The 16,452-nt window shown below is 42.5% G+C and overlaps 1 protein-coding gene across 1 annotated transcript in view; it reads left to right on the forward strand.

The window, feature by feature from the left end:
- LOC104621899 (chromosome unknown open reading frame, human C20orf196) overlaps positions 1–15,144 on the forward strand; it is a 44,833-nt gene extending 29,689 nt beyond the window's left edge. The window contains exon 3 of the mRNA XM_010288523.1: positions 14,624–15,144. Coding sequence (XP_010286825.1) covers positions 14,624–15,144 — 521 coding nt within the window. The remainder of the gene's footprint in view (positions 1–14,623) is intronic.
- The last annotated feature ends 1,308 nt before the right edge of the window (positions 15,145–16,452 follow it).

The following is a 16,452-nucleotide window of genomic DNA, read 5'->3' on the forward strand; positions in this document are numbered from 1 at the left end:
AAATTACCCGTATGTATGATCAGCTAAATGATCTGGACTGTCAAATTCCACCCCAACAACCAATCTCAAATAAGAACCAGGAGACTTTAGCTTGTACTAGAGCACAGCTGTCAGGAATATCTTCAGCCTAGGTATAGGAAATTGAATAGTGGTACACTTACTGTTTTATTTGATCAATGGAATGTACCTTTACTGTTAAGGATCTGTTTTATATCATACATATCCAATTTTATCCTTGGATAAAAATGTCCAATATTAAGGCATTTATTACATTAAATATTTGCCTTTTCCTTTGAATAGGTGAATGGTTATATTGATATGATTAATATTGTTAATTATGTTTGTATTAATGTTTGCCAGGACTGCTAATCAATGGTGACCTGTCATTAATTTATTAACATTTTTAAAAGAAAATGAAATGTTACTCCAATATATGTGTGAACGTCCATTGTTTGAACACCTGTCTGAAAATGAGATTTGATAGCTGAAGGTGGCAGCTATTTCCATTGCTGGAATGGGTGAGTTTCATGGTTTGATCAAAATTATCTTCAATTTTCTGTATTAATTTTAGCCACATTATAATTTGACTACAAGTAGCAAAATCTGAAATTTGCACAGCCCTATTATGCCAAATTTTAGGTGATACTAACCCTCCTTTCTCCATCACTGAGAAGCGGTCCAGGGCTTCAGACTGTGCTTGTGTGTCTGGAAAACTTACCTGCTCCCAGACACTCCCAGAACAATCCCAGGGCCTGGATTGATACTGCTTACCTAGGAATTATGAGCTCCATGGATTTTAAGCTATTTTGTTAATTAAACGAAGTTTTCAGGCTTCTGTAACTGTTTTAGCCCATGTTTCAGTGAGACATTCCACTTTGCAATGGCTTTTTCACCTTGTCTAGATAACTGGCTCCCAGAGTACTAAAAGTAACTCAATACCACCCTGATGAGGTTTAATTTATATACACCTCTGCCTTCCATTTCAGTGTAGACTCATACCAAAACATGTTCTCTTTGCAGATTGTTTTTTCACATGGGCCAGCAAGCCTTTCTCAACAAGTAGAGCAACGTTCACAAGCATGCTGTCCTTCCCCCGCTCTTTAAAATGTATGTCCAAAAGCAAGATGCTGAGGTATCTTCACTGGTTGAGATCAGAGTCAAAAAAACTCAAACTTTGAGCAAGGCCACCGTATTGAAGGAATTTATTGTTTCTTAAAGAATCCCCGTCACTAATCCAAGGATACCTCTAAACCTCTGACTGGGAATTCCTGGTGCAGAAAGCTGGTTGCATGCCCAGAGAGATGGGTTGTTTTTAGTTTGTGTGTTGTTTTTAGGAACATAGTTTCCATGCATTTAGCACCTGTGCTGCAGCTCTTGGTTGTCCGGACTTAAAAACACTCTCTTTTATCTGTTGATTGCCCATTTATTCAGCTTTACTCATGTTTATTTTGGTAATTTTTATTTCTTGTCTTTTTTCCCCTCTGATACTGTTTGGAGAGAGGAGCAGTTGCATGTGGAGACCTGTGTTCTCATTCAGATGACAAAAGAACAATGGGAATTGCTAAATGCCCCAATAACACTGGTTGCTTCACATTTGAAAAAAAGAGTCAGGCAATTTTGAGAATCTGATCAATAAGCTACAAATTCTGAACTTGCTGGTGTTTCCCAGTATGTAGGTGTTTCTATAATCTGTCTAGCTTGTATTCAGAGAACAAATTCAAAACAAACGTGATCATAATTCATCTCACTACTCTCTTGAAAGTCATACAGATGCTCTCACATCACCTTGAAAAATAGTTGGGGATGTTGTTCTTTACTGTTTGTAAATGATGCAAATATTTACACATGCAAATACCAGCTGGATTATGAAAAACACACATTACAGTGTTCATAGATCCCTGCAGTAACCCCTGTACTCTCCTGTAAAGAGAGTTCTCCTACATTTTTAAAAGGAGCTTTATCTTTTTCCCTACCTTGCTACTTGTGTGATTATTTTTGAATGAAGTAGATATTTTCAGTTAGGCAATCTCATGGCCTAAGGTGGGTGAAAAATGTTTCCTTTAATAAAGAAACATTTGAATTGCCCTAACTTGCTCTGGATTATCTGTCTTTCATTTGTCTTGTTTTGCAGGAACGAATTTTTCTGTTCACAAGTATTTGTGAACATCGCAAGATGTTTTCAAGCTATGTGTGCTAATGCAAGGTCTTACTATCCTTTGTGTGGCTTAAAAACATCGGTGTCATAGAAGTGTGGTGAACAAACATTATGTGGTTGCAGTAACTATCATTAACCACAGTTCGTCAGTAGTTGAAGGTGTTACTGAAAAACTGTCCAAGCAAGTGGTTCACACACAGCACCAGGCTCTTGCCTGATAAAGTCTGTGCAGCCTCTGAGCAGAGCCATCCTGGTGCAGAATTGCAATGGGGTAATAATATGGGATGGGCAACATGGAGTTTTGTTTTGTTTGCTTTTTAAACAGGGTTTGGGCTCTCACTGACCTTCACAGTTTACCCAGAGTTGTGTCCACTAGTAATTCAAGTGAACTGTTTGGTTTGGGGCAGAAGTGAGAGATTTGAGTGTGCCCAGATCTGCTCATGCCTACAAAATTTTCTTTAGAAGCAGGACTAGTAGGCATGCAGCCAGCTAAAGGGATGCAAACAAATCTGGAGTGCCTGAAACCTTTTACTGTTTGGCCTTTGAGGGCAAAGCTGAATTATAGCAGGGAAATGCCTATATTGCCAAGACTTTCTTGTGACTGGCTGAGAGGACATAGTGAGGAGATGGGAATGGAGACTGCTGTAGTTACTTGCTCAGTGATTTTTCTTTTTTTTAGCCTTTAAAGTCATACTCCTTTTTAAGGACTTTCTCCTTTCTCCTCTGCCCTTCAGGTTTTTTTAGTCCATTCAGAGGCCTATAGAGTCCCACAGCCATGACACCATCTGAGAAAAGCTTGGCAGGTGACTGCAGCCCATTAAGGGCCTGAGAATTCACTCCCAAAGCAATTCTTAGGTGATAACCATTTCAGATTTCAGTTTTCAGGTGCTTGGTTTATCAGCAACACAGCAATTCCTGCAGAAAGCTGACTGATTAAGTGGCAAAACACTTCTGTTCAAAACCTAATTTTCTATCAAACTGGTTCTGATGGAAGAGATTTTCAGTGATTCCCAAAGCAGCACATAAATAATGAAGAAAAAGCCCTTGTGGTTGTCAAGCCTCCAGCATTTGTGAATGGTCTATAAATGTGCCTATTGCTCTAGTCCAATGATCTTTCTACTCATTGCTTGATTTCAAGTACTACTGCAGCAAAACTAGGTGGCTCAAATGTTTATTCAGTGTACTTTTAAAGTGGCAAGCCACAGACAGGTGATGAACAAATACCTCCAAGTTATTAAACTTGTATATCTTGCTTGCTTTTCATTGTATTCTTTGAAATTGCATTTTCTGTCTCTTGCAAATTTCCTTGATGACTGTTTGATATATCTGACTCTGATTTATTCAATAAGGAGGATGTTTCATTTATTAGCCTGTGGAAAGCTTATAGGTGGAGATTGGTATCTTGCTTCCATTCTTGTTTTTGAGTCTAGTTTTTAATTTTTGATTAATATCTGAGCACAAGCTTCCCCTGGCAATGGAGAAAAAAACAGCCCCAAGCTGTGTGATTCTATATCCCAGTCGGTGGGGCTGGGGAGAGGACAGAACTGCAGGTCTGCTCTTTCTGTGCCAAGGCACTCTGGGCTGGCTAGGTCTCTGCAGAGCCTCTTCAATGCGCACAGCCGCATCAGGCCTGCAGGGAGACTGGGAAAATGCCTCACTCTACCTTCAAATCTTCACCAGAATATCAGTAGATTTCTTTACCTTTGTACCTGCTATTTGCCTGTGCTTTTTAAGATTACTTCTTTGTGTTGGTTTTTTTTTCCCCCTACTTCTGCTTCTAAAGGAAGTGCAAGCCTTTCTGTACTTGTCTGACATACAGCATATTTTTAGGAGCATGACACAGACAAGAAGTATGGTTTTAAAATCACCTTTTTGCAAGTAAATTTAGGGAATCACGTCTGCAAGTGTTCCTCTGTTGTTCTTAGTGAAAGATCAATCCTGACTGGAGATAAAGAGCTTTGATCTGAGGAGGGACAGACTACACACATTCAGCTATTTCTGTCACATCTAGAGAGAATCAGTCCACCTGTGAGCATTTCTTGTGGTATTGCCACATGCATGCTTTTGACCTTAGACAAAACCAAAAGATCAGGACCTTAAAATCTGAGAACCAAAAAGTTCCTCTCTTGTTTTTATGTGTTACAACTTACAGCGATTTACTGCTGAAGAATTAGTAAAGCTAAAGCTTAGATGGCATTATCTTCAAAGGAGCTAAAATCTCTGCGGCTTCTTTTAAATTTGGCATGTGTGTATTCAGCACTTCTGAAAATCAATCCACTGATTTGGGGTCTGAACCTAAATAATAAGTTGGTAGATAGTTGAACAAACTCACACAGATGCTTTTGACTAAGAGACATACAGATGTGCAGGTTGGAGGGGGTAAAGAATTGGGAGGAAGTTAAATTTAAGTCAGCCTTCACCTTCATCTGCCTTATTTGACTCAGTTTTCAACCTCCACAGTTCTTAGAGCATTTTCTGTTCCCCATGGCAGCTGTTTTACAGTAGATGCCCTGTGGTATCCAGGCATCAATTCTCCATCAGAATTCAGGCCTCCAAGTGCAGGGCCTCCCATGACTATGGTTAATGGTAGTATTATAGGTCATAACTCTCTTGCTCTCAAAAATGTTTACAAGTAGTATAATTTTACCTACAGTTCAAGAAGAATGCTTTAAAAATACTTTGCTTTGCACTATTTTCTTGATCTAGAAACTACCTTTGTGCCTATGATTCTCATGTCATTTGTGTCCACAGCTGTGCATAGCTGGTTGGAAGAAAAGCTGAAATGCATGTGAATCTCTGAAACATAAACTGATGTACATTTGTGGGTGCCAACATTGCAATGAATTGGACTTTCAAGTCCTGTAATGGTAAAGGAAGGCAGTGTACACTGAACAATCCCCCCGGCTCTCCTTTTCCAAGTTCAAACAATCTGTAAATAAAGCAAATTTTTCCTAAATTTTGTATAATATTTTGGTCTTTCAGTCTGTTCTTCTCATTAAAGAAACACTGTCATGGCAGGCTCTCCCTCTTCTATTTTGGCTGTATGAATAGCATCATATTCTTGTTTTTCCAGGAAAATTGTCATACATGTCACTCTGCAAGGAGTTGCAGAAGGTAGAATTTTTGTAAACTGATGTTGAAACTTGAGCTATTGATCTCCAGTGAGAGCTGTCTGCTTGTTCCTGTTCTTGCCAAAGGCAGCAGCTGAGGATTAGTAGGTAGTAGCATCAGTAGGTCCTTTTTGAGTGCTGAAAATGTGTGACTGAATGAAAGACAAAGTGTTTAATATATCAAGAAAGGTTACTGCTTTGCATTTTGTTTTCTTTTTAATACTTGCAAATACAGTGATATTGTCTTACTCAGTAATACATGTAATCTAGAATTGCTTCCTGTCATTGGCAGTGGCCATTACTGAATATTTCAGAGTAAGATGCTGTTTCCCTCTCTTTATTTCATCCCCATCCTCCAAAATGGGTGTCTTGCAGCATACAGTGTGCTGCCTGTTGGGCCCCATTCTTGCCTCTAGCAGAGGATGTGTTCAAGCCTTGAAGAATGGGATTCAATAACTCTTCCAGATGTTTTTTTTGCTAGGCTTTTCTATGATCACTAATTGTCATCCAGATAGATGTTCAAATCCTCTTTTAATTTCAGCTCACAGCTTTATCAGTTTTGCATGACAACATCTGCAGAATGTCTAAAAATACAGTATCTTCCCTTTGTGTGTCTTGCCAGAAACAGGAGGGATTTTCCCTGCTCATCTTTTACCTTAGAACTATGAAGAAGGTCACCTTTCATCAGACCCTCTTCGTCTCTTCGGGAGGTCCCCTTGAATGACTCAGGTTCCCAAGGGTGTTTTTCAGCTCTTAGCTGAAGAGGTGTGCATAGCAAATCCTTTCCAAATTCTGGAGTTGACTAGATAGTAACTGAACCCAGGGGTTGAATAAAAATTCCTTCCGTCTCAGTTAATTAGGGTTCTTTGGGAAATTCTTCTGATGTCAGAAAGCTAACAGTTCATGAAGACCCGACTCTATAGAGAGTCAGCTGGAAAAAAGAGAATAGGCAAGACTGGAATTTATAATTTTTTAGGCAGGGAAAAAAATATGAAGGGAAATAACTACCATTTGCTTTAGCTGTGCCGTGTGATTAAAGTGAGGAAGTTCCTTCAGGCACCATAAAACACAAACCCCAGTTTTCCTTCGTAGAATTCTTGTCCAAACTTAACCAATGAAAATCAGGCAGGCAGAATTGTTTCTCACCAGTTTCAAGCACCAGACTTTTGCTTTTATTCTGAAATAGGATGAGCTTAAAGACAAATACGATCTGAGGCTAAATTAGAGCCTTCCATATATAAAAAAGCAAGACTGCAAGTTACTGATTAAAAGGAGGAAAAATCAATGTTTTTAATAAAAGGCTTCTGCCTGCTCACAGGAGGAAAAGGGTCAAACCTGACTCAAATGGTGTGAATCCTCCCTGTTGGCAGAGTGATGCTGTGGTCCTGGTGGGTAAGGGGCTTGACATGAGAGGATGGTTCTTACTTTGACCTACAGAGAAGGCAGAAGTTTGGCTTTGGGAGGCTCATGTTGGATCCTGTCTGTCAAAGACTGAAAGCCCATTGGGATGTTTTGCTGTGGTAAGGAGAGGCTGGTCTAGCACAGCCCTGCTGTGTCTGTGCACATGAACATGCGTGGTGCTATTCTTGCAGTCGCTTCCCTGTGCTCTCATAATGCCTAATTGGAAGCTGAGCAATTAGCTTAAGAAGCCTTGTTGAGTTTCATTTTGGAAATTGGTGCCTTTAGTGTTAACGTAGACAAGGTGAGTCTGACAGTTCTCAAGACTGTATATGTAATAGGAAAGCAGCAAATAGTTACAGTTTAATAAAGCCCCTTGATGCTCTCATCTGCTGGATAATAACTTTAATTGGCAGTTAATGTTTTCAGCTACATCAACAGGGTTTTTTATTGTTTATGTTCCAGAGAAAGGTTACTATTGATAGTAGAATCTTTAACCTTAGATCTTAAGAAGCTTTTTAAAAATCACAATTTGAGACAAATAGGATGCTGTAGGGGGTTTTGCTGAAGAATTACAGAATCATGTAAATTAAACCACTCTGAATATACCTATTTGAAGAGTTCTTAACTTTGCTATTTTTATTTTTAGAATAGTGATGAGCTCCAAGGCAGGAACTTGCCTTGTAAAAAGGCAAGGCAAAACTCAGGCACCCCAGTTATGCTTCTGCCCATCCCTTCAGAGATACCTGGGATCTTTGCAATGAGGGATGTTCCTGTATGCTGTTGCACTTACAGCAGCTGTTCATGGACAGTTACATCCAATGCCCATTGCTCTGGGGCCTGGCTGAGCATATATCATCAGCGGGCTCTTGGGGCACAGCCGTAAGTGATGGTATTTATGATGCTGCCGCTGCTTCTGCCCATACCTGTTGCCCTGGACCATGGGGCCTGGTTGCTTAGAAACAGGTTTGTGAGATGGCAGCAATGCCTGTCTCTTGGCTGTCAGCAAATAAGGAGTGTTAATTTGTAGGAGTTTGTATTGTAGCTGACTTGCTCTGTGGTTTACTAAATCCAGCGTGTTTAACTGGTGTGTTCTCTGAAAGATTTCATTTAGCTGAGTTTTCCAGCTGTCTTAAAAGTATGGCACAGCAGGCGTCAGCTGTGAGCTCTCGGAGCAGGGCAGAGCTTAATACCAAGTGTGACGTTTGGAAGAGTGTCTAGGGGGGTGCACTATGCCTGCTTGTTGCATTTCAAAAGCACTTTACCATTTGCCAGGCTTTTTATTTTTCTTGAATTTCAAATTCCTAAGAGAGTTAAACAGAAAGGGAAGGGTTTGTGCTTCCCCAGAATAACTGCTTACGTCTTACCCCACGCAAGTTAAAGCCCCCCACCCCAACTTTTCACACCACAAATGTGCAGCAAGTGGAAAAAAAAAAAGGCAGAGAGCCTGACTCAGTACTGGGCTATACCAAGTGCTATTCCTCCATCACTGCTTCCCTTCTCCACTACATACACCAAATTCCTCCAGCCTTTTTCTTCTTGCTGCTTTTTGCTCACCCTCCCATGCTCACCTCCCCAGGTCTCCTGACAGAGCAGCCAGCATTTGCACAGCTCCCGGCCAGCCCCTCAGCAGTTAGACACGGTGACGTGTCCCTCTCCCGTGGGCTGGTGGATGAAGGATGTGGCTCATTATGTCATGTGTAAAGCAGAGTCTCACAGGTACTGTGTTGTGAGCTATAGCCTACTACATATTACGGCATGAGAGGGCTGGTTTGTGTGTGGCTTAGGGAGGCAGCAAAGTAGCGAGGCTTATATTCTTATTTTCACTTTCAGTTCACAATTTAAATACCCACAAGGAACAAATTTCCTCTGCTTACAACAGTCTTTTTGAATGATAATGTCATTGAAAATTCCATTTTGCCTTTCCTTTAAAAGCTGGAAGGTTTCCCAAACAATGATGCAAGAAGAAAACAGCAGTTTTCTTCAAGGCAGAGATGTGTGCAGAGAAATTGTAAACTCTACTATAATTTTTCAATGCTGAAAAGGCATTAGGGTCTGTCATTTACTCAGTCTCGTAGGTGTTTGTACATCACCTAGCAGAACGAAACTTGTTCTTTTGATACTTGTTTTTTTGGTGCTTTTTCAATTTAAATGTTAATAATGGAAATCATATAATGCAAACATATTGCAGTTCATGTAAAGTGATGTAATCAGCAGTTCACACATGGGTTTTTAACTGTTGTAATCAATGGAAATTCTATTAATGCAAGTAAGGGCCATAGGATTTGGTCCCAAAATGTCTAGCTTTGCAATGCCTGAGCACTCTGGTATGCAGTTACTGGCAGGCTAAGATGCTCTGTGAGATTGGGGTATAATGAGCTTCTGCTAAATTCTCCCTAAATTTCTTCTTTCTTCCCAGAGCAGAGTGGGATTGCATTATCACGATGATACATGCACTCCCACTGGAAATCCACCAGGTGGAAATTAAAAAAAATGGTTTTCTCTGCATACCATTGTCTCAAGTGCTCAGCATATGTAATTGTAAGGTGCACAGGCACGCAGGGAGTTCTGCTGTGTTATGGGACTTGTTCTTGCCTCCTGTGCAGATAGATGCATCCCCCACCTATGTGGTTTTGCAGAGATTTGCTGTCATTTGGGAGCTCTGCTGAAGCCCAAGTAATACTGCCTTTACTTAAACTTTCCCATGCCATATGGACATGTCTGATGCAGAGGCTAGAAGGGATTTTCTAGGAGTGCTGAGAGGGCTGTAGCAGCCCTGAGGGATGGCATCTGTGTGCATCTGTGTCTTATCACTTAATAGCAACCAGAGAATTAGGGGCCTTTTCTTATTTGTGTATGACTGCTTTCACCCCAGGTACATCCTGGCAAATTGATGCGAAAACAGAAACAATGCAATCTGTGAGAACTTCTGAATGGCCCTTTTTTTAATGGGTACCATCAACCAAAACAACTGGTAACTTGTGTTCTTGTATGACTCATCATTACCCATGGATGTCGAGAATGTGTTGACTTTAACTGTAACAAATCACAGAGGGGAGAAGACTCACGTGGGTAGAAAGAGCACCCTGAGGTGCAGGTGTCCAGGGCAGGTGGGGTGTCCAGGGCAAGAAGTGGCTGCTTTTGTGACCAACAGAGGAGGGTCTTCTGTCTTCCTGTCTGAGGAGAAGTTTGGGAGCACCAATTATTAACTTCTATGTGCCAAGAGGCAGGATGTGTGGTCTCTTGCAGGTCTTGAACTTGGCATAAAATCATGGTGCTGCAGCATTTTGAGCTCTGACATGGAAGTCCATAACTGGAGTTTATCTCCCCAGCTAGAGCAAGTCTCTTGCTTCTGCTCTTCAGCTGCTCTGAAAAAAAGCTGTACTCAGTTATGCTCATCTACTCCCAGGGAGGGTAGATAAAGGAATGGTGATTTTTGGGATAGTCTCACCCAAGGGAAGAGTTTTCTCTCATCTAGCTCTTTCCTTTCCTTTGTTTTTCCTTTCCACTGTTATGTTGCTCAGTTCTCTGGTAATCTTTGTTCAGGGACATTTGTTCAGACAAGATTCTAATGGTCTCTTTGGGCCTTCACAGCCAGCTGGATGGCTGTACCAGGAAGCAGACGCATGTTTTCTCAGTATACCATCTCAGAGTCGAGTACCTAAATACTCTCTGTCATTCTGAGGTACTCTGGGTAACAGTCCTATCATTGACCTTACAACATAGGGATGTGCTCTAGCATTATCTAACCAACATCTGTTTGAACTTCAATCACTACTGTGAACATAGGGGTAATTTGTATATATCCAGATTAATTTAGTTCTGTTCAAAAAAATAATTCACTTTTCTCAGTCTCATAGTTTTCTTGGTCCTTGTTTAGGGTGGCACAATAGAGGCACACAGAGAAATTCAGCCCTTGCTCCGAGTTACCCACAGTATGTGGTCAATGAAATGGCTGAAAGGGATCAAGGGCTTGAACCATTTAGAGGTGGGACTTGCTGCCCTTGTTGAACGTGGCTGCTCCAATAGTGTCTTAACACGTGAGAGCACCAGCGCAGCTCTGGGGTGGGTATGGGATTGACATTCATTTTGGTGGACTTGGACTCCAGCTCCATCTGTGCTAGGGATGAGTCATTCCTAAACCCTAGGGCAAATGATTCCTACCCTAAAACAAACAATGTAATTGCCCTTTTCACAGAACTGCTGATGACAAAACACTGTGGTTTAGCTCTCCCCTACTCAGATCTACAGTATAAAACTCAGAGGCCCTCATAATGGATGGACATTTGTGCACTGGGCAGGAGGGGAACCACATGTCCTACACGCAGGGTTCCCAGGAGGCAGCTGGTCGGTGTGTGAGGGGGCAGGAGGGTTGAACTAATCCAGCTACACATGTAAATAGAGAATTAGCAGCTGCTGGCATCCAGCTAAGCCCCTGCAAGGGACAGAGGCAGAGATCACAGCAACACCAGCTCTAGTGAAGCACCAGCAGCTGCAGGGATCACTGCCCACCTGAATTGGGGGGGGGGGTTCTTCCCCCAGAAAGCCATCAGTGTAGGAGCTCTGCTGTTTGAGGGATGTCTCATTTTACACTCTGACTGTATGTGCTTGAACACAGTTATATGGAGACTCACATTGCTACATGAGCTGCTTTTGTAGAAGTGCAAATAATAATATTGCAGAGTTGTTGCATCACTGAAAGTGGCCCAAGTCCAAAGCAGGGTTTGGTTGTGTGCTTCGGGTGGTAGGGTTATGTACCTGTACCAGATGGAGACTTTAAATATTCATCAGCAGGTTTATAAACACAAAGACTATCCTTTTATCAGCCCCCAGGTCTTTTACTAATATACTGCAAATGCTGAACTTCAATTAGCACGGAGTGGAGGCACAGATGAAATAATACACATTTTTGCAGATGATTATCCATCATGTGAGAGTGAAATCAAGACTTGAGTAATGACCTGTTTCAGTTTTGGAGCTTTTTTTTGTTTGGGTTTTGTTTTTTTTTTTCCCCATTTAACACGTGCTTGGTAGTATAAATGAGTGAAAATACCTAAAAATAATTTGCACCAGATCCTCTGGTCATGAAACTCCATTACAGGCGAACAGAGTGCAAGTTTTCAGCCCTGCTCGTCTTTGCTTTGACCTCTGTAGGTGTTGGGTCAAGCCAACACAAGGGTGGGTGATAGCTGTGTTGTTAAGTTTGCTGTGGAAGCGATAAAGAGTTTACAAAACTACATTTTTCCTGCTGCTGAGAGCTGGCCAGAGAGATCTAAGCTTTGAAGCAACACTGCTGTGTGCTATTAGGGAATCCTGGCTTTCTTGAGTGGTGTAGGTGCATGGAGAGGGAAAGGGATTGATTAGTTTAATGCTGCCTTTGCCTTTAGCAGCATGTTTGCTGGCCTGCGTGGTGTGCTTGTGTCCTGTATGTGTGCCCCAGCTGAGAAGCTCTTTCTGGACCCTGCAGGCGTCCATCTACTGGTCTTGTGCCCTGTGGTTTATAAATCATTCAAGAGATTTGTGCGTTGCAACAGCAGTATCTGCTCTTTAAAGGGTGTCGAGGAAGGACCTCTACCTCGACTGATATCTTCTAGGGCGGAAAAGGGTTGAGTGTATTTGGAAAGATCAGTCTTTGCACATAGTTTGAGAAGGGAAATTGTGAGGAAAGATGAGGAAAGGTGCAACCTCATGGGATATAGATTGGTTCTGGGAATTCTGCATCTAACTTTTCATGTCTTGCCTTAAGAAGGCTTTGCTGGAAAAGTATTCCACTAAGAAGATAGAGCCTACTGTTGAAAAATAGAGATACATAAATTTGAGTCAGTAACTGAAAGAAAATTGTTCTCTTAATAATATAATTGAGTACTTTCTGACTAATCAAACCCCAAAATATACCCCTGAAATACTTACTGGTCACTGGTGGATTGTGCTTCAACAGAGGATGGCTGCTTTATAGGTCATACTGGCTTGGAATGAAATGGAATAGAATAGAATCATTTAAGTTGGAAAAGAACTTTAAGATCATCAAGTCCAACCATAAACCTAACACTGCCAAGTCCACCACTAAGCCATGTCCATAAGTACCACATCTACATGTCTTTTAAATACCTCCAGGGATGGTGACTCAACCACTTCCTTGGACAGCCCGTTCCACTACTTGATAACCCTTTCAGTGAAGAAGTTTTTCCTCATATCCAATCTAAGATCATGGGAGAAAGATGGAACAGTGTTGCAAAGGTCTTCCCTGACACCATGAAACCAACAGGATTTTGCTCTTCCCGGATCATGTAGGGGTTCAGATCTGTAGCTGGAGGCAGCTGCTGCTCTTATACAAAATATGGCTGTGAGCTGTGCGTAAGAAGTAGCAAGATGACAGCATGGCACAGGGGTTTGCAATTGCCACAGGAGTCTGAGTGCAAGTGCCACTTGATTGAATTATCAGAGATGCATGAGGCTTCAGTTCTAACTTAACATAGGCACCAAGGCTGAGAGATTGTTGAGGCAAAATGGACCTGTTCTCTTTGATTAGCTCTGATTTGCTGCTCTGATGGCGTATATCAATGTTAAAAGAGGGCCACTAAGCTTTTCTTTGTACCGCATTGGAAATGACACATTGCAAGAGGAGGAAGAGCAGAATTTGAAATGAAGTGAAATTGAAAAGAAAGATCAAAGATAGAAAATAGGGGGAGGAAGAAAGAGGCAATGTACAGTATGGCTGTACAGACATCTTAATTTCATTTTAATGAATCTCTGACCACTCAGAAAGGGAAGGGTAGCTCTCTGGGTACTGGGAGGGAAAGAAGAGCCTTCTGCCACTACAATGAGATTTCCTTTGAACACGATCTCTTACCAAAATGAAGGACTGCACTCAGCTTGATATTTCACAGAATTAGAAAAGACCAAGCTGTCTTCTGACTCCCTGCATCCTGCTTATGTAATTTGCAGGTGACGGCTGTGCAACCTCTGGCTGAGCCCTGGAAAATTTTCTTGTTGGTGACTCACGTCTTGGCAAACAGGCTGGCACGGTGGGCTTGGAGATAGGATTGCAGTTAGAGGCACTCCCTGGGTACCAGAGCCTGATTCAAGGTCTCTTTATGGAGGCTTTTCCTACTAGAAGCTGTGTGTGGCTTGCTGATCATCCTGGTCATGTCATTGTCAAGTGTCTCTGTGCTGATGCTATATTAATTATGTGCAAGTACAAAGCACCTCCCTTGATTGCATTGGAACAGAAGAGAGCTGCAGCCCTGACTGCTGTCCAGGGATGTGGGTCGGCAAGGAGGGAGGAGAAGAGCTAGACAAGAATGAATTGCCAGCCTTTACATAAATTTTATCTGTAAAAATTCCTGCAGGATGTGGGGAGAGAGTTTAGCGCAGCTGGGCTGCAAAAATGGGACTTTGTGGGGAAGCACAAAGTCCCCTTTTGCAGGTCCCATTCCCAAATTCTGTGCAGTCACCATAACAGTGTTGGTTTAGAGGCTCTAGATCTGTCTGAAAGCTGGAGGACAAGACTGCACATTGTGCTGTAGAAGTAAAATTGAGAACTATGAAAAGGGAAGGATTAGGCCTGGGGATGAAGGGAGAAAACTGAAACAGAGGCCAAACTGCTTCAGCTGCAAACTAGACTTCCCTGTGGGTCAGCTGTCATCTCCAGCAGCAGCAGATCCCTGTTTCAACCTCTTTGGAAGTATGACTGAGAGGAGCCAGGAGGTCTGTACCACCAAGTAGGTTCAGTCACTGCAGAGGGTCAAGGCTGGGACAACTGTGAGATCCCCAAATACAGCCCATCTTACATGAATCCATGAGACAAGCCCTTCTGGCAGTCCAGCCAAGTTTAAAGCAGTACTTAGCTCACTCCTGCACAGAGCCCATTTGCCAGACTACAGTGAGTGGGGGACAGAAAAAGATTTTGTTACAGGGATGACCTGGTGACTAATGAGTTTCACTGATATTGTGCTTGCAGGAGAGAGCAATCTACCCTCTGCAGTTCCTGCGAGCTTTTCTTCCGGTGGCTCTGAGAAAGCAAACGTGAAATGTTATCCGAAAGCAGGGCTGTGTGAGCCGCCTGAACCTAATGATGCTGTGCTCTCATGGATGTATGAACATGATAGTGCAGAAGATACTAGCATCAGGAAGTCTCTTGATGGCTTCTACAAAAAGTATTGCAAAAAACGGCCAGACAGAATGGATCCCACTTACGAGGCTGCATCACAATGTCTGTCACAGAAGATTTCAGAGCTAGCAAACCAGGATGGAACAAAATATGCCTCACGTTGCCTGCAAATGGCCCAGGTGGTCTTAAACAGAGATGGGTATAAGATCTTTCCAAACCACCCCACTACTGCTTGTTTTTCCAAGACATCTGAAGGAAAAGTCATGTTGGAAGACAGAAGGAGAACACCCGGACTCTCAGATGACGTCCTTCAATTCCTCTTGAAACAAACACGGACAGAACATAGCCCTGACATGTCACATGAGAAGTGAACAAGATGCTGGTTTATTTCTGTCATTGGAGCTTTGCTTTCACTCCAAAAAGAGGTGACTTTCTTGGGAAGACACTGTCCCTCTTAGCACCACCTTCAACACCACATGTTCCATGGAGGGGTTCATCTGGAGCAAACCTTGCCACCTTGGTCTCTGCCGGGCAGCACTGCATAAGGAACATCTGTGGTCCCCATGTAACTGCTTGGGATGTGTTGACTAATTGGGATGGGTGACAGGTGATACAGTGTCTGTTGTTGGGACATCAAACATGATGATTTATACCTACCAGGCTTTTAAATTTTTAGATCCCTACCACAGCTGAAGAGTAGCTGGGGTACTTTTGGCCCAGCCCAAATTCAGCCCCTGTGTAAGCCTGGATGTCCAAGTCCTGTTGACTATAACAGACTGATGGAACAAGCTTGGCACGGTATGCCCCAGACCTACAGAGGAAACGTAAGATTTTGTTCTGTACCTGACTGATACTGTAACACCTGTGCCTCCACGGGGGTGTTTACCTACCTGGTAGCTGTGTGTGTTTACCTACAGACATATGATCCCACAGATCATGATTGCAATGAGAGTGAACTTTTTCAACAGCAAAAGTGTGTTTGTGCATGAGAGAGAGAGGAAATGCTGCTTCTGAGCAGGTTGTTTTTTTAACAGGAGGGATTAAAAAAAGAGAAAAAAGCTTTATCACCTTAGTGATGTTTCTAACACTTCAAATGCATCAGCTGAGCAGACTGGGGATTTTTTCCTCTCTATATGAGGTGGTTTAAGAGCAACCTGAAATAGATTCATGAGTGAGGGCTCTGCAGAGGTATCCAGAGGGAAGCAGGAGAGTAGGTGCCACCTGCCTTGGTAGCTGCCTGCTGTAAGCAGGGAAAGCAGAGCTCACATATCAACATGCCCAAGACTGTGGGTAGCCTGGTTGATTCTCTAGGGGCAATGCTCCTTTCTCCAGCTCTCTCCCTCCCCATTAGTCCCTGCTGATTTCTGCTACTACGGGGTCTGAGCCCAGAGCTTTCACAGAGAGGAAGCCAGTGTGCATTGCTTGAGTACACTGTTGTTATATCTGTTGGCACTGCACAAGACCTTGTGATTACTTTCCTGGTGTGTTGATGGATGAGGGCAAATATTCTGTGAGATCTTTGAACCATGGAGGTGGTTGCTTTCCAGTAGGGATCATCTGGTGTTGGTTGGTTACAGCAAAGGTTTGCTGCTTCTGACGAGCTCTGCTGCTGTTTATACCCAGAACTTTCTTCCTCTGGTTTTAGTTGGCAAGGTCACCACTGGCTGCAGCAGGAACTG

This window comes from Phaethon lepturus, unplaced genomic scaffold, assembly GCF_000687285.1.
Source record: "Phaethon lepturus isolate BGI_N335 unplaced genomic scaffold, ASM68728v1 scaffold6466, whole genome shotgun sequence".
Classification (NCBI taxonomy): Eukaryota; Metazoa; Chordata; class Aves; order Phaethontiformes; family Phaethontidae; genus Phaethon; species Phaethon lepturus.